Source organism: Protomyctophum parallelum, assembly GCF_964188405.1.
Source record: "Protomyctophum parallelum genome assembly, chromosome: 3".
NCBI classification, from domain to species: domain Eukaryota; kingdom Metazoa; phylum Chordata; class Actinopteri; order Myctophiformes; family Myctophidae; genus Protomyctophum; species Protomyctophum parallelum.
The window spans coordinates 41,012,544-41,030,133 of record NC_139698.1 but is presented as its reverse complement, the minus strand read 5'-3'; the positions used below and the strand labels follow the sequence as shown (position 1 = coordinate 41,030,133).

General features: G+C 42.3%; 1 protein-coding gene across 1 annotated transcript in view; it reads left to right on the top strand.

The window, feature by feature from the left end:
• The first annotated feature begins 3,413 nt into the window (after window positions 1-3,413).
• Window positions 3,414-17,590, top strand: part of LOC310856112 (atrial natriuretic peptide receptor 1-like) — a 65,961-nt gene continuing 51,784 nt past the window's right edge. Inside the window, exons 1-2 of the mRNA XM_083761341.1 lie at window positions 3,414-4,198; window positions 5,427-6,255. Coding sequence (XP_083617467.1) covers window positions 5,481-6,255 — 775 coding nt within the window. The 5' untranslated portion in view covers window positions 3,414-4,198; window positions 5,427-5,480. The remainder of the gene's footprint in view (window positions 4,199-5,426; window positions 6,256-17,590) is intronic.

Below are 17,590 nucleotides of genomic sequence, written 5' to 3'. Positions count from 1 at the left end.
TCAATGTGTTAAAGTTGGAACTGTAAAATCAGAGTTCCTCCATATATCTAAAGGAGTACCCCAAGGCTCGATTTTGGGTCCCATACTGTTTATTATATATATTAACAATATTGTAAATACATTACAGACCTGTAATGTACATTTATATGCTGATGATACGATCTTATATTGTTTCTCAGACTCTGTGGAGAAATCTACTCATATGTTGCAACTTGCCTTTGATGTTTTCCAGAAATCATTGCTGGATTTAAAACTGGTTTTAAATGCAGAAAAGACCAAACTTATGTTTTTTACAAAGAAAATAGCTTTAAATGAAAATTATCCTCAGCTATACACCTCTAATGGCACCACCATTGAACGAGTACCTTTTTATAAATACCTCGGGATCTGGCTAGACGAGAAACTTACTTTTAAAACACACATTGAAATTTTAACAAAGAAATTGCGAATGAAGCTTGGCTTTTTTTACCGAAACAGATCCTGCTTTCCTTGGCCTACCAGAAAAAGACTAATTGAAGCACTTTTCATCTCCGCTCTGGACTACGGGGACATTATATACAGAAACGCATCAGCTACCACACTTAAAATCTTGGACCCAGTTTATCATTCTGCCCTCAGATTTATTACAGGCGACAGCTATAACACTCATCATTGCATACTATATAATAAGGTTGGTTGGCCCTCCCTTGCGACAAGGAGAGACCAACATTGGTTTTTATTTATATATAAAGCTCTAATTGGGAACTTACCTTCTTATTTAAATTCTCTTTTAAAATGGAAAAACATTTCTTATCATACACGCTCCCAAGAATATTTGATGCTTGAGACCATACATGCCTCCACTACATCTGGAAAGTCTGCCTTCAAGTGCGCTGCCCCACACACTTGGAACACCTTACAGACTTCACTAAAATACAGCTCTCTTCCTTCTCTATATCGCTTTCATCTTGACATATCAACGCTGGTAAATATCAACTGTACCTGTTTTAATTGAGCACTATGCAATGTTCCCTTATTATTATTATTATCAGTAATATTTTACTCTATTTATCTATGTTTTGTTTTCTTGTTGTTTTCTTGTTTTATGTTATGTTACATTGTAACTGTACATTGTTGATGTGTTGTAATCTCGGCACCACTGAAAAAGAGGGTCCCAGCCCTCAGTGTGTTCTCCGAGAACTAAATAAAGGTTGAAATGAAAAAAAAAAAAAAAATTTATTACAAAAACATTTCAAACTGAACCTTGAAGCCATGCCCTAGTAAAGTTAGTAGTAGGGCAAGTGGGGATATAATCTAGAATTACCCGAAGGACTCTCCCTTATACTTTTTTTTTTCTTCTTCTGTTTTGTTGCACATTTGTTTTTTATTGATCTGTAAAACTGCCTGTAAAAAACACAGTGATGATGGGAACAAGATAATCGTCAGTCTGCAGGAATGGGAGATAACACAGCTGTAAAATTTAGAGACAGGAAAGAGTAACTAAGTCAAAGTGACATGGCACCATTTCTACAGTATATCTCACTCATACAACACAATAATTCCTTCAGCAGTGATCATATTCAGTTTAAGCTGTGATTAAAATCAGTACACACGCACGCACGCACGCACACACACACACACACACACACACACACACACACACACACACACACACACACACACACACACACACACACACACGCATGCATGCAGATTAAACAGTTGTTACCCAAGAATACTGATTTCTACTGCTCAATTTGTGGCAAGTTTTATGCAAAACAGATTTTTGCAGCACCTCCAAACCTGTGGCTGTAAACTGAGCAAAACAGACTGCTTTTTGAGTGGTGCTATAGCCACTCCTATGCAGAGCTATGTGTGTATGTACTGTATGTGTACGTACTTACGGCCAGTACGCACGCACGCACGCACGCACGCACGCACACACACACACACACACACAGTCACACACACACACACACACACACACACACACACACACGCACGCAGGAAGCATGGATGGACCGGGACAGTGGGGACAGTCAGTGTTCAGGGGCCCTTGACTTCCAGGCGGCCGGTTGGGACTGATAAAAAAATTGCCTGTACCATAGGTTAAGACTCAGCTCAGTGGCCTTGTGGTTAAAGTGTCCACCCTGAGACTTGGAGCTAGGTCGGGGTTCGTTTCCCAGGCGGTTCATCATATAGAGACAAATCCACAGAGGGGTGCCCTGGGCGCGGCCATTACTGAGGTGTAATCCATGGAGCAGGTGCTCCGTAGGCCAGGTGTGGCGAATCAGTGCTGCTGTGCTTAATGGTACACCTCAGTAATGGCCGCACCCAGGCAACCCTCTGTGGATATACCAAAGACTCTGAAAATGGGACCCAGTGGGGGTAAGTCCCTGACTGTGACATAGTGTCATGTCCAGGGGATGTACATCGAGCTGCCTCGCAGAAACAGTATAGATAGGCTAATGAGCCATTCATTATCCATGCATCATTTGACCAACAACAACTAAATGTTGGTTCTAAATGCTCTAATATGAGAAATAAGGTAAAATAAACATGAAATAAACATGGGGCGAGCAATCCACGCGGTGGGGCGAGATATCCACACTTTGGGGACGAGCTTGGCGAGCCGTATTCACTTTTCGAAATTCCGGGGAGAGCCGTCTTCACTTTTCCCGGGGGCGAGTTGGAAAAGGGGCGAGCGGACCTGTTACCATCGTCCACAGTTAACAGTTTTGTATTGAGTTGTGCTTGAAATATACTGTAATTCTCCAAACTGTTAATAAATACTTCAATCAATCAATCAATTAATACCCAGTGCCCACCGCCCCACCCGAATCCCAACTGTCCGATGATCTCCGATCTGGGTGGGGGGCCCAGAGCCCCAGTGAGTCTTCAGGAATTAAAGAGCCATGGATCTGTAGGCAAACGGACACTCACTCTTACTTCCCGAGCATACAGCGGCACAGCCTGATATATATTTAATACATTTTTAATTTGAAATAAATATTTATAATGTGTTTGCTGTAAGAGCAGCCAGAGGCCAGTAGAGACCCTGCCATGATGACTGTATAAAGAGTGAAGACTCCCCCCCCCACCCCGTGTCAGAATGAAAACCATCCATGTGAAAACCGAAGCCTGCCCCTCTTGCCCCTGTGAGACATCAGCAATCAGGTGAATGCACACAAACATGTCGCACACACTAATCCCATTTTTTGTAGGCCTACACACTTGGCGCGCCGCCTCCCACACACGCACGCGCACATACACACACACACGCACAAAACACACGAGCGTAGCCTATTCAGTGCATAATATATACTGTGATATACAGGGCTGCATTGCCATTGATGCAGAAGCTCCCGCCCCGCGCGTCACTGACAAGGAGTTCAGTGGCAGCAGGAACAAGCACATTCTTGGACAGCTAACTGACTGAGCAACACTCCACTGAATATTATTGAAGTCTGGTGCACCTGACTGCACACCCGGAGAGCGTTGAGCTTTTGGGATTAATAACTTTTTTTCCTCTTTTTAAAAACTTGATAAGCTTTTCACGGGCCTGACCAAAGGCGAGTGGCGACTGGGCGACTGGCGTTAATTGGCTGTCCGCTGTCCTCCAAGGCTCCATGACGTTTTCCAACCACGGCATCATGGATAGCTTAATTGATCCAAAACAACGTGGTTATAGGCTCAGCAATTAATTCACTGTAGCCTAGTCCAACTCTATAGCCTATCTACATGCCAGAAGATATAATTGATCACATTTTCAGGACTGTTTCTCACCGCTCAAGATCTTTCGCTTTAAAGTTTGCAAAATGAAACGCAGGCTTGGCCCACCTGGACACTTACCTATGATGATAAATTACTCTTCTTGTTCTTGCACTGTTATTTTTGAATCATGGATTTCAGTCTGATCTATTCTCCTCTACAACGCGACCAGACACAGTATAGCAGAGGGGTTTACTCGTTTCCCCCCGGATAGATCAGTAGGTCTATATACAAATTAAACAACGCGTGACATTTTGGGCTTTGTTTTCAGAGTGCTGTGTGATTCCAAACCCATGCTGGACTCAGCCGTCGGTCTGACTACGGGCATGATATAGCATATGCATACAGCTCTCAGCCCGGCCAGCCGATAGATATACTGTCTCCTCAGCAACAAGAATCAGAAGAGATTGAAAGAGAGAAAAATGCGGAGATCAGATGCTTAAGGAAGGTAGGCGTCTTCTTATCATCAGCATCATTATTATTATATTATTATTATTATTATGATTATTATTATCATGATCTTTGTTAAGATCATTAATTGTTGACATTTTCTTTTACATAGGTTTAGAACGACCTTTTCCCCTTTTTTTTCTTTAAAGTTTCAGCTATGCACCTTGTTGTGCATATTTTGTGCAATGCACGTGTGTATTTGTAGTTTTTTGTGTAGCCTTACTTATCAAAAAAAGCCTGTTATGTTTATCAGTTCAGTTCAGTCTAGTTATAGCCATGAGCCAGACTATTGTTGTTTTTCTGCAACAGGCACTTTTGTGTTCTTAGGCTGTAAAAAACTTTGTAACAACTTATTTTTTAAATTATATTATCATGAAAGGTCTCAACTCTCAATATAAACAACTCAATAACTTAAAATAATTTAGCTGTCAGTAGCATTTTGTTTTGGAAAATGTGGCAGACCGGAAGAGACTAAACAATAAAAAAGTAATTGAAAAAACATGGCCCCTCACGTATTAGGACAATATCAGTCACCAGATTTCTTTTGTGTGTTTTTGATGAATCTACAATGTTTGAAGCTACAATGGGTTTGAATAGGAAGGGGGCGAGGCAGCTAAAATGAATATCAAATATCTAAATATTGAATCAAGCAACTTAAAAACTGTCTGGGGTGTTCACATAAGCCTGAGTAGACGATAAAATGACCAAAGGTTTTTTTTAAAGTGAAATATCCCTTTAAGTTAGCTGCTATTTTCTAGTGAAATATACAATTTGATCTAGTGAAAATATTGATGTGAAATGTAGTTTTTATTATTGTTTGGTAAAGTGTGCCTGATGTTGCAGAAGACAGGCCTGTGTTTTAACAATGTTGACTATCATAAATTCCAAAATACTAAAGCTACCCTAATATACACCCCAAAAAAGGTCTGGTACTAGGCCTATCTACAATATACCCGTTATTGTGTGCAAAATCCCTCTTGTGGCAACAAATTGTACTCTGAGGGAGTCATTCTCCCATGACGCATGATGGCCTAAACTTGCAAAGGCCATAAGACTGACGTGGGCAAAATTGTTGAAGTGAATTCGACCATGACAGTCTGTGTCCTACCTACATTATTTGCCAAATGTTACTGTAATTGAGATAGGCAGTCATGCTTCTTCAAACTCAATAATATTTTTGTATATTTCATTAATGCTTGAAAATATCTCTCTGTGTGTACCTTCAGCTCACTGGCATAAATCATTAAAGTGCTGGAACTTGGGAACCTACAGAGCAGAGGATGGCCTGCTGCAAAGAAGGAGTTGGACTCCTGTTGGTAATGCTGGTTCTACTGTCTCTCCTCTGCCTGGAGCTCCAGCAGGTTCATGGCAAGTCCTTACGACAACGCGGCTCACGGCGCCATATACGAGCACACCATGAGCACAGAGAGCGACGAAATGTCACACTGGCCATCATCTTGCCACAGAAGAACACTGACTACCCCTGGGCCTGGCCCCGCGTTGGGCCCGCTCTGGAACGGGCCATCCGAATTGTCAACGCAGACACCACCTTGCTCCCTGACCACCTCCTGACCTATGCCTTTAAGAACAGTGAAGATAAAGACGGCATCTGCTCAGAGTCCATTGCCCCACTCATGGCAGTGGATCTCAAGTTGGCCTATGACCCATGGGCCTTCATTGGGCCCGGTTGCTCCTACACTGCCTCCCCTGTGGGCCTCTTCACAACCCACTGGGATGTTCCCATGGTAACGGCCGGTGCCCCAGCTGTGGCTTTTGATGGCGGCGTCTATCCGTCCATCACTAACATAGGTCCTACACACAAAAAACTTGGCAAGTTCGCCCGCAACATCTGTGATCACTTTGGCTGGCGGGATCATGTGATGCTCATGTTCAGTGACAACAAGGTGGATGACCGGCCGTGTTACTTTGCAGTGGAGGGACTCTACACAGAGCTGAAGAAGGCTAACATCACCATTGAGGAGAGTGTGTTTGAGGAGAACAAACCTCCTGTGAACTATTCAGAAATGCTGAATGATATTCAGCATGCAGGACGAGGTGAGTCAACATACTAGTTATAGAAATGCAGTAAATTATTCCCAGGGCTGGAAATTGCTTGTTTGTTTTTTGAGTGGTGCTCACCACTCCAAGGAACAGCAATGTCCGTGTTCACCTATGTGTTCACCTATATGGCCATGAGCACCAGTATATGACTATGAGTACCAGTAGGGGCGCTGTTGTGCCAGAAACAGAGAGAGAGAGAGAGAGAGAGAGATAGTATTAGTGCTGCACTGTTGCCTGCTAATGAGAGAGAGAGAGGAGAGGAGGGGGGGGAGAGGGGAGTTGCACCACTCAGTTCACTTGGGTGTGATTATTTAATTAGTACAAGGCCATCATTGCTAAGAAGACAACTCAATATAACCTCAACAATATTTGCCCAACAAATCTGATTTAGAACTACATGAAATGTGGATGACATCACAAAATGTGATCAAACAAATGAAACTTTAAATCTCAAATCACATACTTTTGTGTTTGATTGATTGTTTGAATAAAAAAACATGCAGTAATCCTGGTCTCTAAACTACCTCGCACTGGCCAGCCTGATGGAGGGGAAAGGGACTGGTCGGAATAACGTCCGGCCGGGGAAACTCTCCCCTGTCAGGTGAAAAGAAGCAGCTTGGACTCATCATGCATAGAAGGAAGCATGAGGTCTGCTGCCCCCCAGGTTGGCAGAGGAAGTGTAACGCCCAGGATTACATTAGATAAATGAAAAAATGGGTTGCAAAATTGTGGGATAAAGAAATTATAAGAATAAAAAAGGAAATGCAAACAGCACAGTCATATCTAAAAGGATATACACAAAAAGTGTGGACTTGTTTCCATTGAGGTCCTATGTATTCAATTTTATCAACATAATATAATCACACCAAAAATGTATATCATCCCAAATCTAAACCAGTAGAAAACAGGGGGGGTGGGGGTAAAGGTATAAAGCGTCCTGAGAGCACTTTTGCTGACTGTTTCAGTCCAGATAAACAGACATAAAGTATAGTGTGTATAGTGAAAATATAATTGAGTGTATCATTACCTTGTGTATACCAACTCCAGTTCTGTACTCTGATCTTTGATACAGATTTGACTTACAGTATGAATAGGTTACAGTATGAATAGGTCTTATGGTCTTATTGTTCCATGTCTAGTACCAGTTAATGGACACCATGTAATGAATCAATATGCACTGCACTCTACTCAAATTACTCAATGCATACATTTACCGTCTTCCCACCTTGACCTTTAAACCTTGCAGTTAAAGTACTATAGCCTACTTTTACCAGGAGTGTTTCTGTTATCTTTCTAGACCACAATGTAACAAATTAATCAAGATTGTCCTTGCACGAGTTGCCTGTCACAACAGACCCACGCCTGCATGCACATACTGTACACACATGCACAAGTGCTAAAACGCACAAACAGTTGTGTGCATTAACACATGCATTGCATGTTATGCTCCATATAAATCATATTAAAAGGACACAAACTGAAACAAGACGTACAAATAATGTTCTGTTAAACCATTTAGTAATTGATTCAGCGGCACAGTTTTAACAAGACATATTGTGCTTTTGTGAGTCTGTGTTTGTGCGTCACATGCTGTTTCTGGTTTTCACTATCGCGTGGGCATCTCACCGTGCCATTTGTGCCCCCCTTTATCCCCCTGAGCAGGATTGGCAGTGTGGCTTGTTAGCCAGGGCATTAGCTTTTGATCCTTGCTGCAGGGCACCATCACAGAGGCAGCCTGAGCCAGAAATATGAGCTCAATCGATGAGCTCCACAGGCCAGACGGCTCAGAGCTGTAAATGGTGTGCCCTGAGGACAAGATGGAAAGTCAGCATCAGTGAATGATGCAGCAGATTTCTAGAATGCACAAGACATTGGGAGAATCACTTTCTAGGGCAATACAATACAAGGAGTGGTTATTTTTGCAATAGAATGATTTGTTACTAACTCAACCTGTACGGCATGAATCTACTTCTGCAATCAATTAAATGTCCAGTACAGCTTTAACATAACCCTAAATTATGAAACCATTCCTTTACACAAATTTGTATGAGCACAAATGTTTGTTTTGTTGCTTCCCTTTGCCGTAAAAGGATCTCTTTGCCAGTTGAAAGCACATACAAATAGACAAGCTTTCAACAGGTTCTCAATGAGCTTGCTTCTCTTGTTCCCACACGGTAGAAAAACCACTCCTGACAGGACATTTATTAACAGAGGTCAAGAGCCCTGTTGCCATATATGGAAACTACAGTCAGCCTATCAGATCGGTAGGTATTTCCTGCTAAACAGACTCACTCATTAATGTATTTTAGTCTATTGTGATTCACATTCTACATTTTAACTGGTGCGCTTACTGCACTTAGGCTACATACAATGTAAGTACAACTGTACAGTAAGTTCCTAGGTTACCAACTTTCCGAATAAGAAAATGTGATGCATCAGAGCTGGACCTTAACATGTGTGTGTGTGTGTGTGTGTGTGTGTGTGTGTGTGTGTGTGTGTGTGTGTGTGTGTGTGTGTGTGTGTGTGTGTGTGTGTGTGTGTGTGTGTGTGTGTGTGTGTGTGTGTGTTCTTTCGTTCGTGCGTGTGTAGCTTGTGTGCGCACGTGGTAGTTCCTCTGGAATTCCTCTGGAATTCCTGACATAATGCTAGTACTGTAATAATATTTTATTGTTAAATAATGTATGCTTTACATTTAAACTTTATTTCCCAACAATGTTTAACTGTATGAACCTTTCCCTGACTTGAAGACTTTCTAATTTCTATTGTATTATCAGTCATGTTGTGGAGCTAGCCAATGCTTTTGCAATTCTTGATTTTCATAACCTTAATGGAGTAGGCTGGTTGTTGAAATATAAAATTTACTGCAGTGAGCCAATGTGACATCTGTAATGTTTTTAAGGCTTGCATTTGATTTGCACTAGACAAATCAAATGTTGGTGTGTGTGGAGCCTAATGGCTCTATTTTCGTCACTCTCTATATCCCTAAACTTCTTTGCCTTTGTTTTTTTACTATTTTGAAAAACATTTTACATATTTCAACTACATCGACACGTTGTGAGCTCGTAGAGCGGCTATTTGAACTATTCAAAAATGTTTTTCAAAATAGGAAAAAAAGGAAAGAAGTTTAGGGATAAGGGGTAAGGCAGTCACGAAAATGTTGGCAGTTGAGGTGTTCTGTGGCTCACAGCAGAAGACTGGTTTTGCATGATCAAACCAGAATTTGACGCAGAGCAATGCAAGGCTTTCAAGGCTTAATACGTACACGCATGCACGCTCACACACAACATTACCAGTTATTTCTATAAAATATTATTAAGGTTAGACAGACTTTAAATTAATCTATATTTTAGAGCAATAGCTGTTCCGGTATCGGAAAACAGACTTTCATTGCTAGTTTCTATATTTTAAAACAGCACTGGCCATATCGATGACCAGTAGTGGTCATGGATTTTGGTTCATATTCAGGATATAGTATGTGACACTGAAACAACAGCAACATTCATTATACTGTAGCTTATGCCATTAAAATATCCTATAAGACATGCATGTGTGTGTGCACATACACATGCATACACTTCCTCTTGATTTCTCTCTCCCTTTATCTCTCTCTCACACGCACGCACGCACACGCACACACACACACACACACACACACACACACACACACACACACACACACACACACGCACACACGCACACATGCACACACACACAAATGCGTGTGTTACAGTTAGCTGACAGCCACCAACCGGGTGGTTCGATGTGTCGAAGTGTTCCTGAGCGAGACACCTAACCCTCACGAGCTGCTCACCAAGCACTCTTCTTCAGGAAGTAAGCCATCTGCCATGTCAATGCAGAAAAGTAATTTCCCTCTCGGGACGATACAACACTACTCTTAAATTGATCATCCCAATTGGTGACTCATCAGCATAGGGCAAGCATTCTAGTTTCTAGTTTCTGGTGGCTCAGGTGGTTGGTGCGCTGAATGCTCCTTTACCGTTGTGGGGTTTGAGTCTAACTTCTGTCATGTCTCATTATGTTTCCTCGCTCTCTTCCCCTTGGTTTCCTGTCTTTTTACACTCTTTTTACATAAGATTTAAATAATAATAAATAATTCTTAATGATATAAATGGATCATATGTAGTAAGTAGAGGGTAGCACGGGTCCATAAAATTGGGCAGGATATTTGGCCGGAAAAGTATTCAAATGTTATTGTTTTTATTTAGTTAACATAACTATAACATTTGCATTTGAAATTTAATAAAAAGGTTAATCTTCAGGATTCCAATTAAAAAACTATGACAGTGAGTGAGTGTGGAAATATAGTGGCGCTCTCCATCGTCAAAGTTGCCCACCCCTGGTGTGTGCTATATTATGCTTATTCTTACCATGACATGAGACTGCTCGTGCTCGTCACCCCCAGCCTCTCTGACGCAGCGGAGCGGAGGGTTACATAATATTAGTGCATTTAGCGGCACCGACATTCTTACCGGAGCCATCGACAATGCATCACATCTAAACTGTCCCACACAGCTAACTTTCCTTTTGGGTCTTGCTCGCTTTGATTTGTAGTTTTCTTTGTGTTTCACCTCGCTATCAAGAAGGTCACCATGATTGCTTTAATATAGCCTGTGTGTGTGTGTGTGTGTGTGTGTGTGTGTGTGTGTGTATGTGTGTGTGTGTGTGTGTGTGTGTGTGTGTGTGTGTGTGTGCGTGCGTGCGTGCGTGCGTGTGTGCGTGCGTGCGTGCGTGTGCGTGCGCGCTGTTATCGCCGCGGTGTGTTTGTTGGCTACATGTTATGGTATATGTCTATTTTTTAAACCTATTTTTGAGTTGTGCAACCACTCCATGTGTGTCCCTGGGTCTGTCCCTGGGTCCCTGGGTCTGTCTGTCCCTGGATCTTTCTGTCCAAGCACGAAAATAGCTTGGTTGGTAACTCTGTCATTTCTCGACCGTTTCGGATGCGGGGTGGCTCGCTGGAACCGGGCCATCCCCCTGGGCACGTTCCTGGTGGTCTGGATGTTCCGAGGACCCCCGGGGACTCCCACATGGTAACTTTGTCATTTCTCGACCGTTTCGGATGCGGGCCGGCTCGCCGGAAACGGCCCGCCCCCCTGGCCGCATTTCTGGGGTTCTATATAATATACATCCAGAACCCAGAATACTATTAGTGAATAGTATAAACCTATATGGCAGTGGCACATACATTTTCTACAATTTCTTATTGTTTTCTCAAACTAATGTAGACCCCCATGTCATACCTAGTCAGGAAATATAAGCAGCAATAATAAAATGTAAAAGTATCCCTTTGAAAGAAGCACGCACAAGCAAGCTATTCTGTGGAGAAAAGCCACGCTGCCCTCCAATACTGAAAGTCAAGGGGATGGAAGAGGTGTTTCAAGAGGCCTTGTGCACTTGGACTGAGCCCTCAACATGATGACCATGAACCTCAACATGAGTCACCAGCTCCTTCAAGGAGGAACCAGGCCACGCAGAACAAGATGAAGAGAAATATTGTAATAAGACAGTAGAAGGGTGTGTGTGGATAAAAACGATGCTGAGACAAAATGAGATGAATGATCAGTATTTATGAAAAAAGCAAACAATGTGTGCAGGTGCGTACCACGCAGAATTTGTGTTTTGGTGAGATGGTGACAGCGTGGCGAGGGGATGTAAATGCAGAAACAATTATAAATGTGATGTTTAGTCTATGTCAGTGTTTCACAAACCTTTTAGGTTGAGAGTCAAAAGTGTCCGAGACTATGTTTTGCACCCTGTCCGTCCCTCTGTGATTAGCTCATCTTCCGGATCACGACTGAAACTGTGCACACACAGTCCCACACTCCCTGGCATCCCACATTTTCACATCAGCCTGTTATAGCACCACTGATGTTTGCTAAACAATTTTTTTCATATTTCTCCTACAGATTTTGTCCAAACATCATGCAAATCGGTACACATTGAGGGGTGGCTCGTATCAATGAGCAAGGGGGGCTCAGCCCTCCATATCTTATGGCGTAAAGATGAGAAATTATTATTACAATGTTTTAGAATAGATACTTTTATATTCTGGTATAATCTAAAGCAGCAACAGCATCAAATAGTTACAAGAAAAACACAAAATAGGTAAAAATGGGCTGATTTTTTACAGCCCAAAATGCTTCCATTGGCTTTCATTGCGTTGAATGATTGACAGCTGCCAAGACACGCCTGCTTGGTTTACTTGCCATTGGGGCTAAAATCTCTCAGCCCCAGAGCCAATAGAGGGCTGTGCTCAGCCCTAATGCCCGCCTCAGACCGTGAGTTCATTGGCTATTGACCAATCACAGCACCTGCTCGTGTGTGGTACTGTGGTTGTTTATGATGTGAAAGAATGGCGGGTGGACGTAGCCTATTTTAAATGAAATAAGTTTATTATTTACTTTATAATCCGTTTTGTCCCGTGTCCGTGGAGGGGAAAATGAAGTTAAGAGACTGGGAGCATATAGTCCATTTTGGATATAACAAAAGGAAAGGAGACAAAATACGTTTTGTGAGTTTTAAATTCTTGCTTGGGGCTAGCCCTAGAACGGCTCTTGTTGTTACATACAGTATGTACAGTATTTCACATACAAGAGCCATAGAACACAGCCATATATTTGTGGTAGACCGTTACCATGTGCGGCATGAATGTGATAAATGCTCCGTTTGTACTCACCCATTAAATTATTCCAAAGACGTGGAGTGAAAAATGGTCCTCTAGTTTTATATTCATGTGAAAGTTCTGGCACAAAACGCGTATTTAGTGAATTATCTCCACCTTTTCAAGAGATGCACACGGACGCCTTTCTCTCCAGCGAGGGGACGATTTTAGATACTTCCTGTTGTCATCACAAATTGACCGGAGAAACACAAAAGTTTGCGGTCACACAATTGGCAGGTGGTGTGATTAATTACCCAGCACCTATCGCAAAGCACCTGCCAATTGTGTGACCCAAACTTTTGTGTTTCTCCGGTGAATTTGTGATGACAACAGGAAGTATCTAAAATCGGTTCATCGATATTCCAGTGCCCCCCCTCGCGCGGAGAGAAAGATGTCCGTGTGCATCTCTTGAAAAAGTGGAGATAATTCACTAAATACGCGTTTTGTGCCAGAACTTTCACATGGATATAAAACTAGAGGACTATTTTTCACTCCACGTCTTTGGAATAATTTAATGGGTGAGTACAAACGGAGCATTTATCACATTTATGCCGCACATGCAACGGTCTACCACAAATATATGGCTGTGTTCTATGGCTCTTGTATGTGAAATACTGTACATACTGTATGTAACAACAAGAGCCGTTCTAGGGCTAGCTTGGGGCAGACAGCTGACCGCACACCGACGGACCCACAGTAAGGTATTGTGGTCTGCTTGATTCATCTCACAAAGTTAAGAAACATAATCGCTGGTTTAATCACATTGAAAGTGGCTCGAGCTCTCATTGAGTTGGGAAGAGAGAGAGAGAGAGAGAGAGGCTGTGTTTGTGTGCGTGTGTTAGTGTTGTTTCGGTGCCGTGTGCGTGCGCACGTGCGTGCATGTGTGTGTGTGTGCCTTGCAAGTTGCTTGCATCTTCGACTTTATTCCATTTTGGTCGGTGCCGTTTGCGGCAGTTGCGCGTGCGTGTGTGTGTGTGCATGCGTGCGTGCATGCGTACTGTTATTATTAATGACAGTATAAGAGCAGCTATCTGTACATACAAATACAAACAATGTTCAGAGGAGGGTTTGTTGTGGGCATGCACTTCTGTTGTTGTGGAGCATTTGCTGTAACAAAGTATAGGCCTGTAGTAGTGTCATTGCTGTACTTTGAGTGTTTGATATCTGGAATATGATGCTATTGCTGCAGGTTGAACTAGTTGGGTAGCATAGTGTAATAGATTTTCTGAGTAGCACTGCATGGGTACTGGGTTGTTGTGGAATGTGATGCTGATGCTGTTGTTGCTGTAGACCAGTATTCTGTGAACATGCTGTAGTATAGGGTGAACTAGCCCCTTTCGGGACCCTCCATAAAGCTTTTCTGAAATTTGGACGAGTTTTATGTAGGGTCCCTGTTCATGACTATATTTTCGTATGGGAATTCTGGAACGCGGACGTAAATATTCTCTCTGAGATCGTATCTGCGGCGTTTGACGTCCTTTTTTTGTTTGTGTTATTCTGAATTCGTGAACTTACCTATACATCCCGCTGCGAATATCTCCTGTGGCGCGGAAGCCGTTAAGTATTTTTAATCTTTGTTTGACCGATTTGGTCGCTTTATTTCTTCTTGTTTGTTTACCGTTTATTGTACCGCCTCCCGGTGTGCGGTTGGCTTGTGCGGCTACGTCCCTGCCTCTGATCTGCTCTGTCATAGCTATAGCGCCACTAGCTAGCCAGATAGGCGGTACAATGACCAAATCGGTCAAAAATTAAAAATCACACACGTGTGAACTGAGTGGTGCAATTCCCCCCCCCCCTCTCTCTCTCTCTCTCTCTCTCTCATTAGAGTCACTACCCCTCTCACTGTTTCTGGCGCCCCCTACTGCTATTATTAAGTCACATACTCGTGCTTACACAGACACACACACAAACAAACAAACAGGTACGAGGACATTGCAAGCTGGTTGTAGGAGTGGTTGCACCACTCAAAAATACTTAACGGCTTCCGCGCCACAGGAGATATTCGCAGCGGCATGTATGTGTACTTAAACTTCACATATTCAGAAACCCTCACACGAAAACATTTCGTCAAAGAGCGCAGACAGGCCATAAACACGTTGTTTATGTTTTATGTAGTCTGCGTACCAGGTGGCAGGATACTGCTGCAACAGGACGCAATGCTCTGTGTCGTCAAAAAGTCAGAAACTTCAGTAGCATTGGGTCCTGCTTGGAGGGCTAAGGGTGAACAATGGATAGCATGTTTTTGTATTGACTCTGCTGTGAGGTTACACCGTTGTGGGAAATAAATAAATAATAGTAGTACGAGAATGACAGCTTGGTACGCGCGACAGTAACTTTTATTTTTGTAGAAGAGGCAAACTAATAATGTTTATTCTGTTGGCCTGTTTATTTGTATACATATGTGTAAACTTGAAACATTTTTGTACTGTAAAAGGGTCTCTTTTACCTTGATCTTTATCTTTTTTTAGTGTAAGAGTATTAGTTTACTATAATTAGATGAATACCTTGATCTTTATCTTTTTTAGTATAATAGTATTAGTTTACTATAATTAGATTAATACACGATAATCAACACTAACACTTTAATTTAGAACACAGCCAAATCAAATCATAGTACATACGTGTTCAATCAATTATTCAATCAAAGCAAACGGCACAAACAAGTTTGCCAGTTGCCTCTTCTACAAAAATGTAAGTTACAAATAAGTTACTGTCGCGTGTTGTCATTTTCTTGTACTTGTATTATTTCCCACCACGGAGTACCGTTGCATCTCGGAGGACAGAGGGCAGTGTCGGTAGGCCAATCAAAGGCAGGCGGGGCGTTACCATGTCTATGCTCGGACGTAGAATAGATATACACACAGCTAACTGTCACAAATTGCAACAGGATTGTGAGGAGTGTCCAGATGCTCTCTGGGGTCTATTTGCACTCTCTCTCTCTCTCTCTCTCTCTCTCTCTCTCTCTCTCTCTCTCTCTCTCCTGCATAATAATTGCCACTGCCAGCAACAATTGTAACCAAAAACCTTATGTTGCAAGCCAAAACCTAGTGTAGAACAGAGAACTTATAACATTGGAATGCACTGAGCATTCCAATGTGGAGTTCCAAATCAACACGGGTATAATTTCTCCTATAGTGTTTGAAACAGGCATTTAATTTTTAGTGTGTGTTATCCTTCAGTGTGTTTTGTTATATACTTTGTCGTAAGATGAATAGCTAAAATAGCATCCAGTATATATTCTCACCATAATGTCCGTACAGAGGGAAGCCAGATTGGTTTTAGTTCCGACATACTATTCGTCCGAGTGTCAATAGACCGACAACCTATCTCAAACCCTAACCTAACCGTAACCGCAAGCACGGGAGCAGCGCATGTCCGGCCGTTGTTCCCGTATGTCAGATCGTTGGTCTGTCGGATCTGCGTGTGCATCCCATTGAAAGTGGAATGTCTGTCTACTACTCATAAGCCCACAGCTACCTTTCTTATATGTGAAAAGCAACCAGTGTGACAGAACAGGCGGTCACAGGCTAACAACCAAAGGCCTTTGGCAGCATCTCTAGGTAGCTTTATCTTGTGCTGAAATGTAGCATAATTGGTTAGCCTCAGTGCAACAAGTGATTCATCACTGCCTCCATTTCTACTCTCATAAAATTACCTTTTGGTTCAGTTACAACCAGTCATTCATATTCATTGAATACATTAATGTAATTCAATTTATTTCCTAACACCACTGTTAAAAGGAGCATTCACGATTGTCTGATATTTGTTTCCAGTCAGATAATGTTATCTTGACAGCAGGCTGAAAGGGGCATCACACCCTCACTCGGACTGTCACGCCCCCTCAGTCAACATGAACTAAAAAAGGAGAAGTGAGGAACAAAAAATGTATTCAATAAAATATTATTATTAAAAACAAAACATTAGAAATCCATAGACTTGGCTGGGGTCCTGTTTTTTAGGGGTGCTGTTTGTTATTAAAAGTCCATAGAATTGGCTGCCACATTACGTCACGAGTGGTGCTGTTTTTTTACATCATTAAAAGTCAATAGATTTGGCTGCCATATGACGTAATTTCTGAAAACCAGACGTTGACGTTGGAGGGGCTGGGAGGCATACGCTTGTCCGATTTACCAATTGTCCGACATACATGGCCGTTTAAGACTCACCTGTGGCTCCAACATATGTGGCCGGTTGAGACTCACCCGTGGCTTTCGTGTGCCGCTATAGGTTATGGTTTGGGGTCCAAAGATATGCACCCAGAGGGGCTAGCACTAGCACCCCTCAAAAAATAACATTTGTGTGAAGTGAGGGCGCCTTTAGGTGACATGACACATGACATCACACAAAGACGTGATGTCATTTGCCATTGACTTGGCATAAAAGTTTGTACGGAATAAAAACACACATGACATCACGGTACGCCCGTGATGTCATGTGTGTTTTTACATGACAATGCCAGATGTTGGAGGGGATAGCGCCACCTCCAAAAATAGCCTAATACAATTCACAATACCTAAGTGTGTCTGATCTGTTTTAACATTCAGGCATGGTCTAATTTTTATAAAATAAATTATAAACTAGAGCGAGTCAGGCAAGAAGTCTGGCATTTTTGTTGAAGAGATGGCTGTTTGTCTAAAGGAAAGAGAT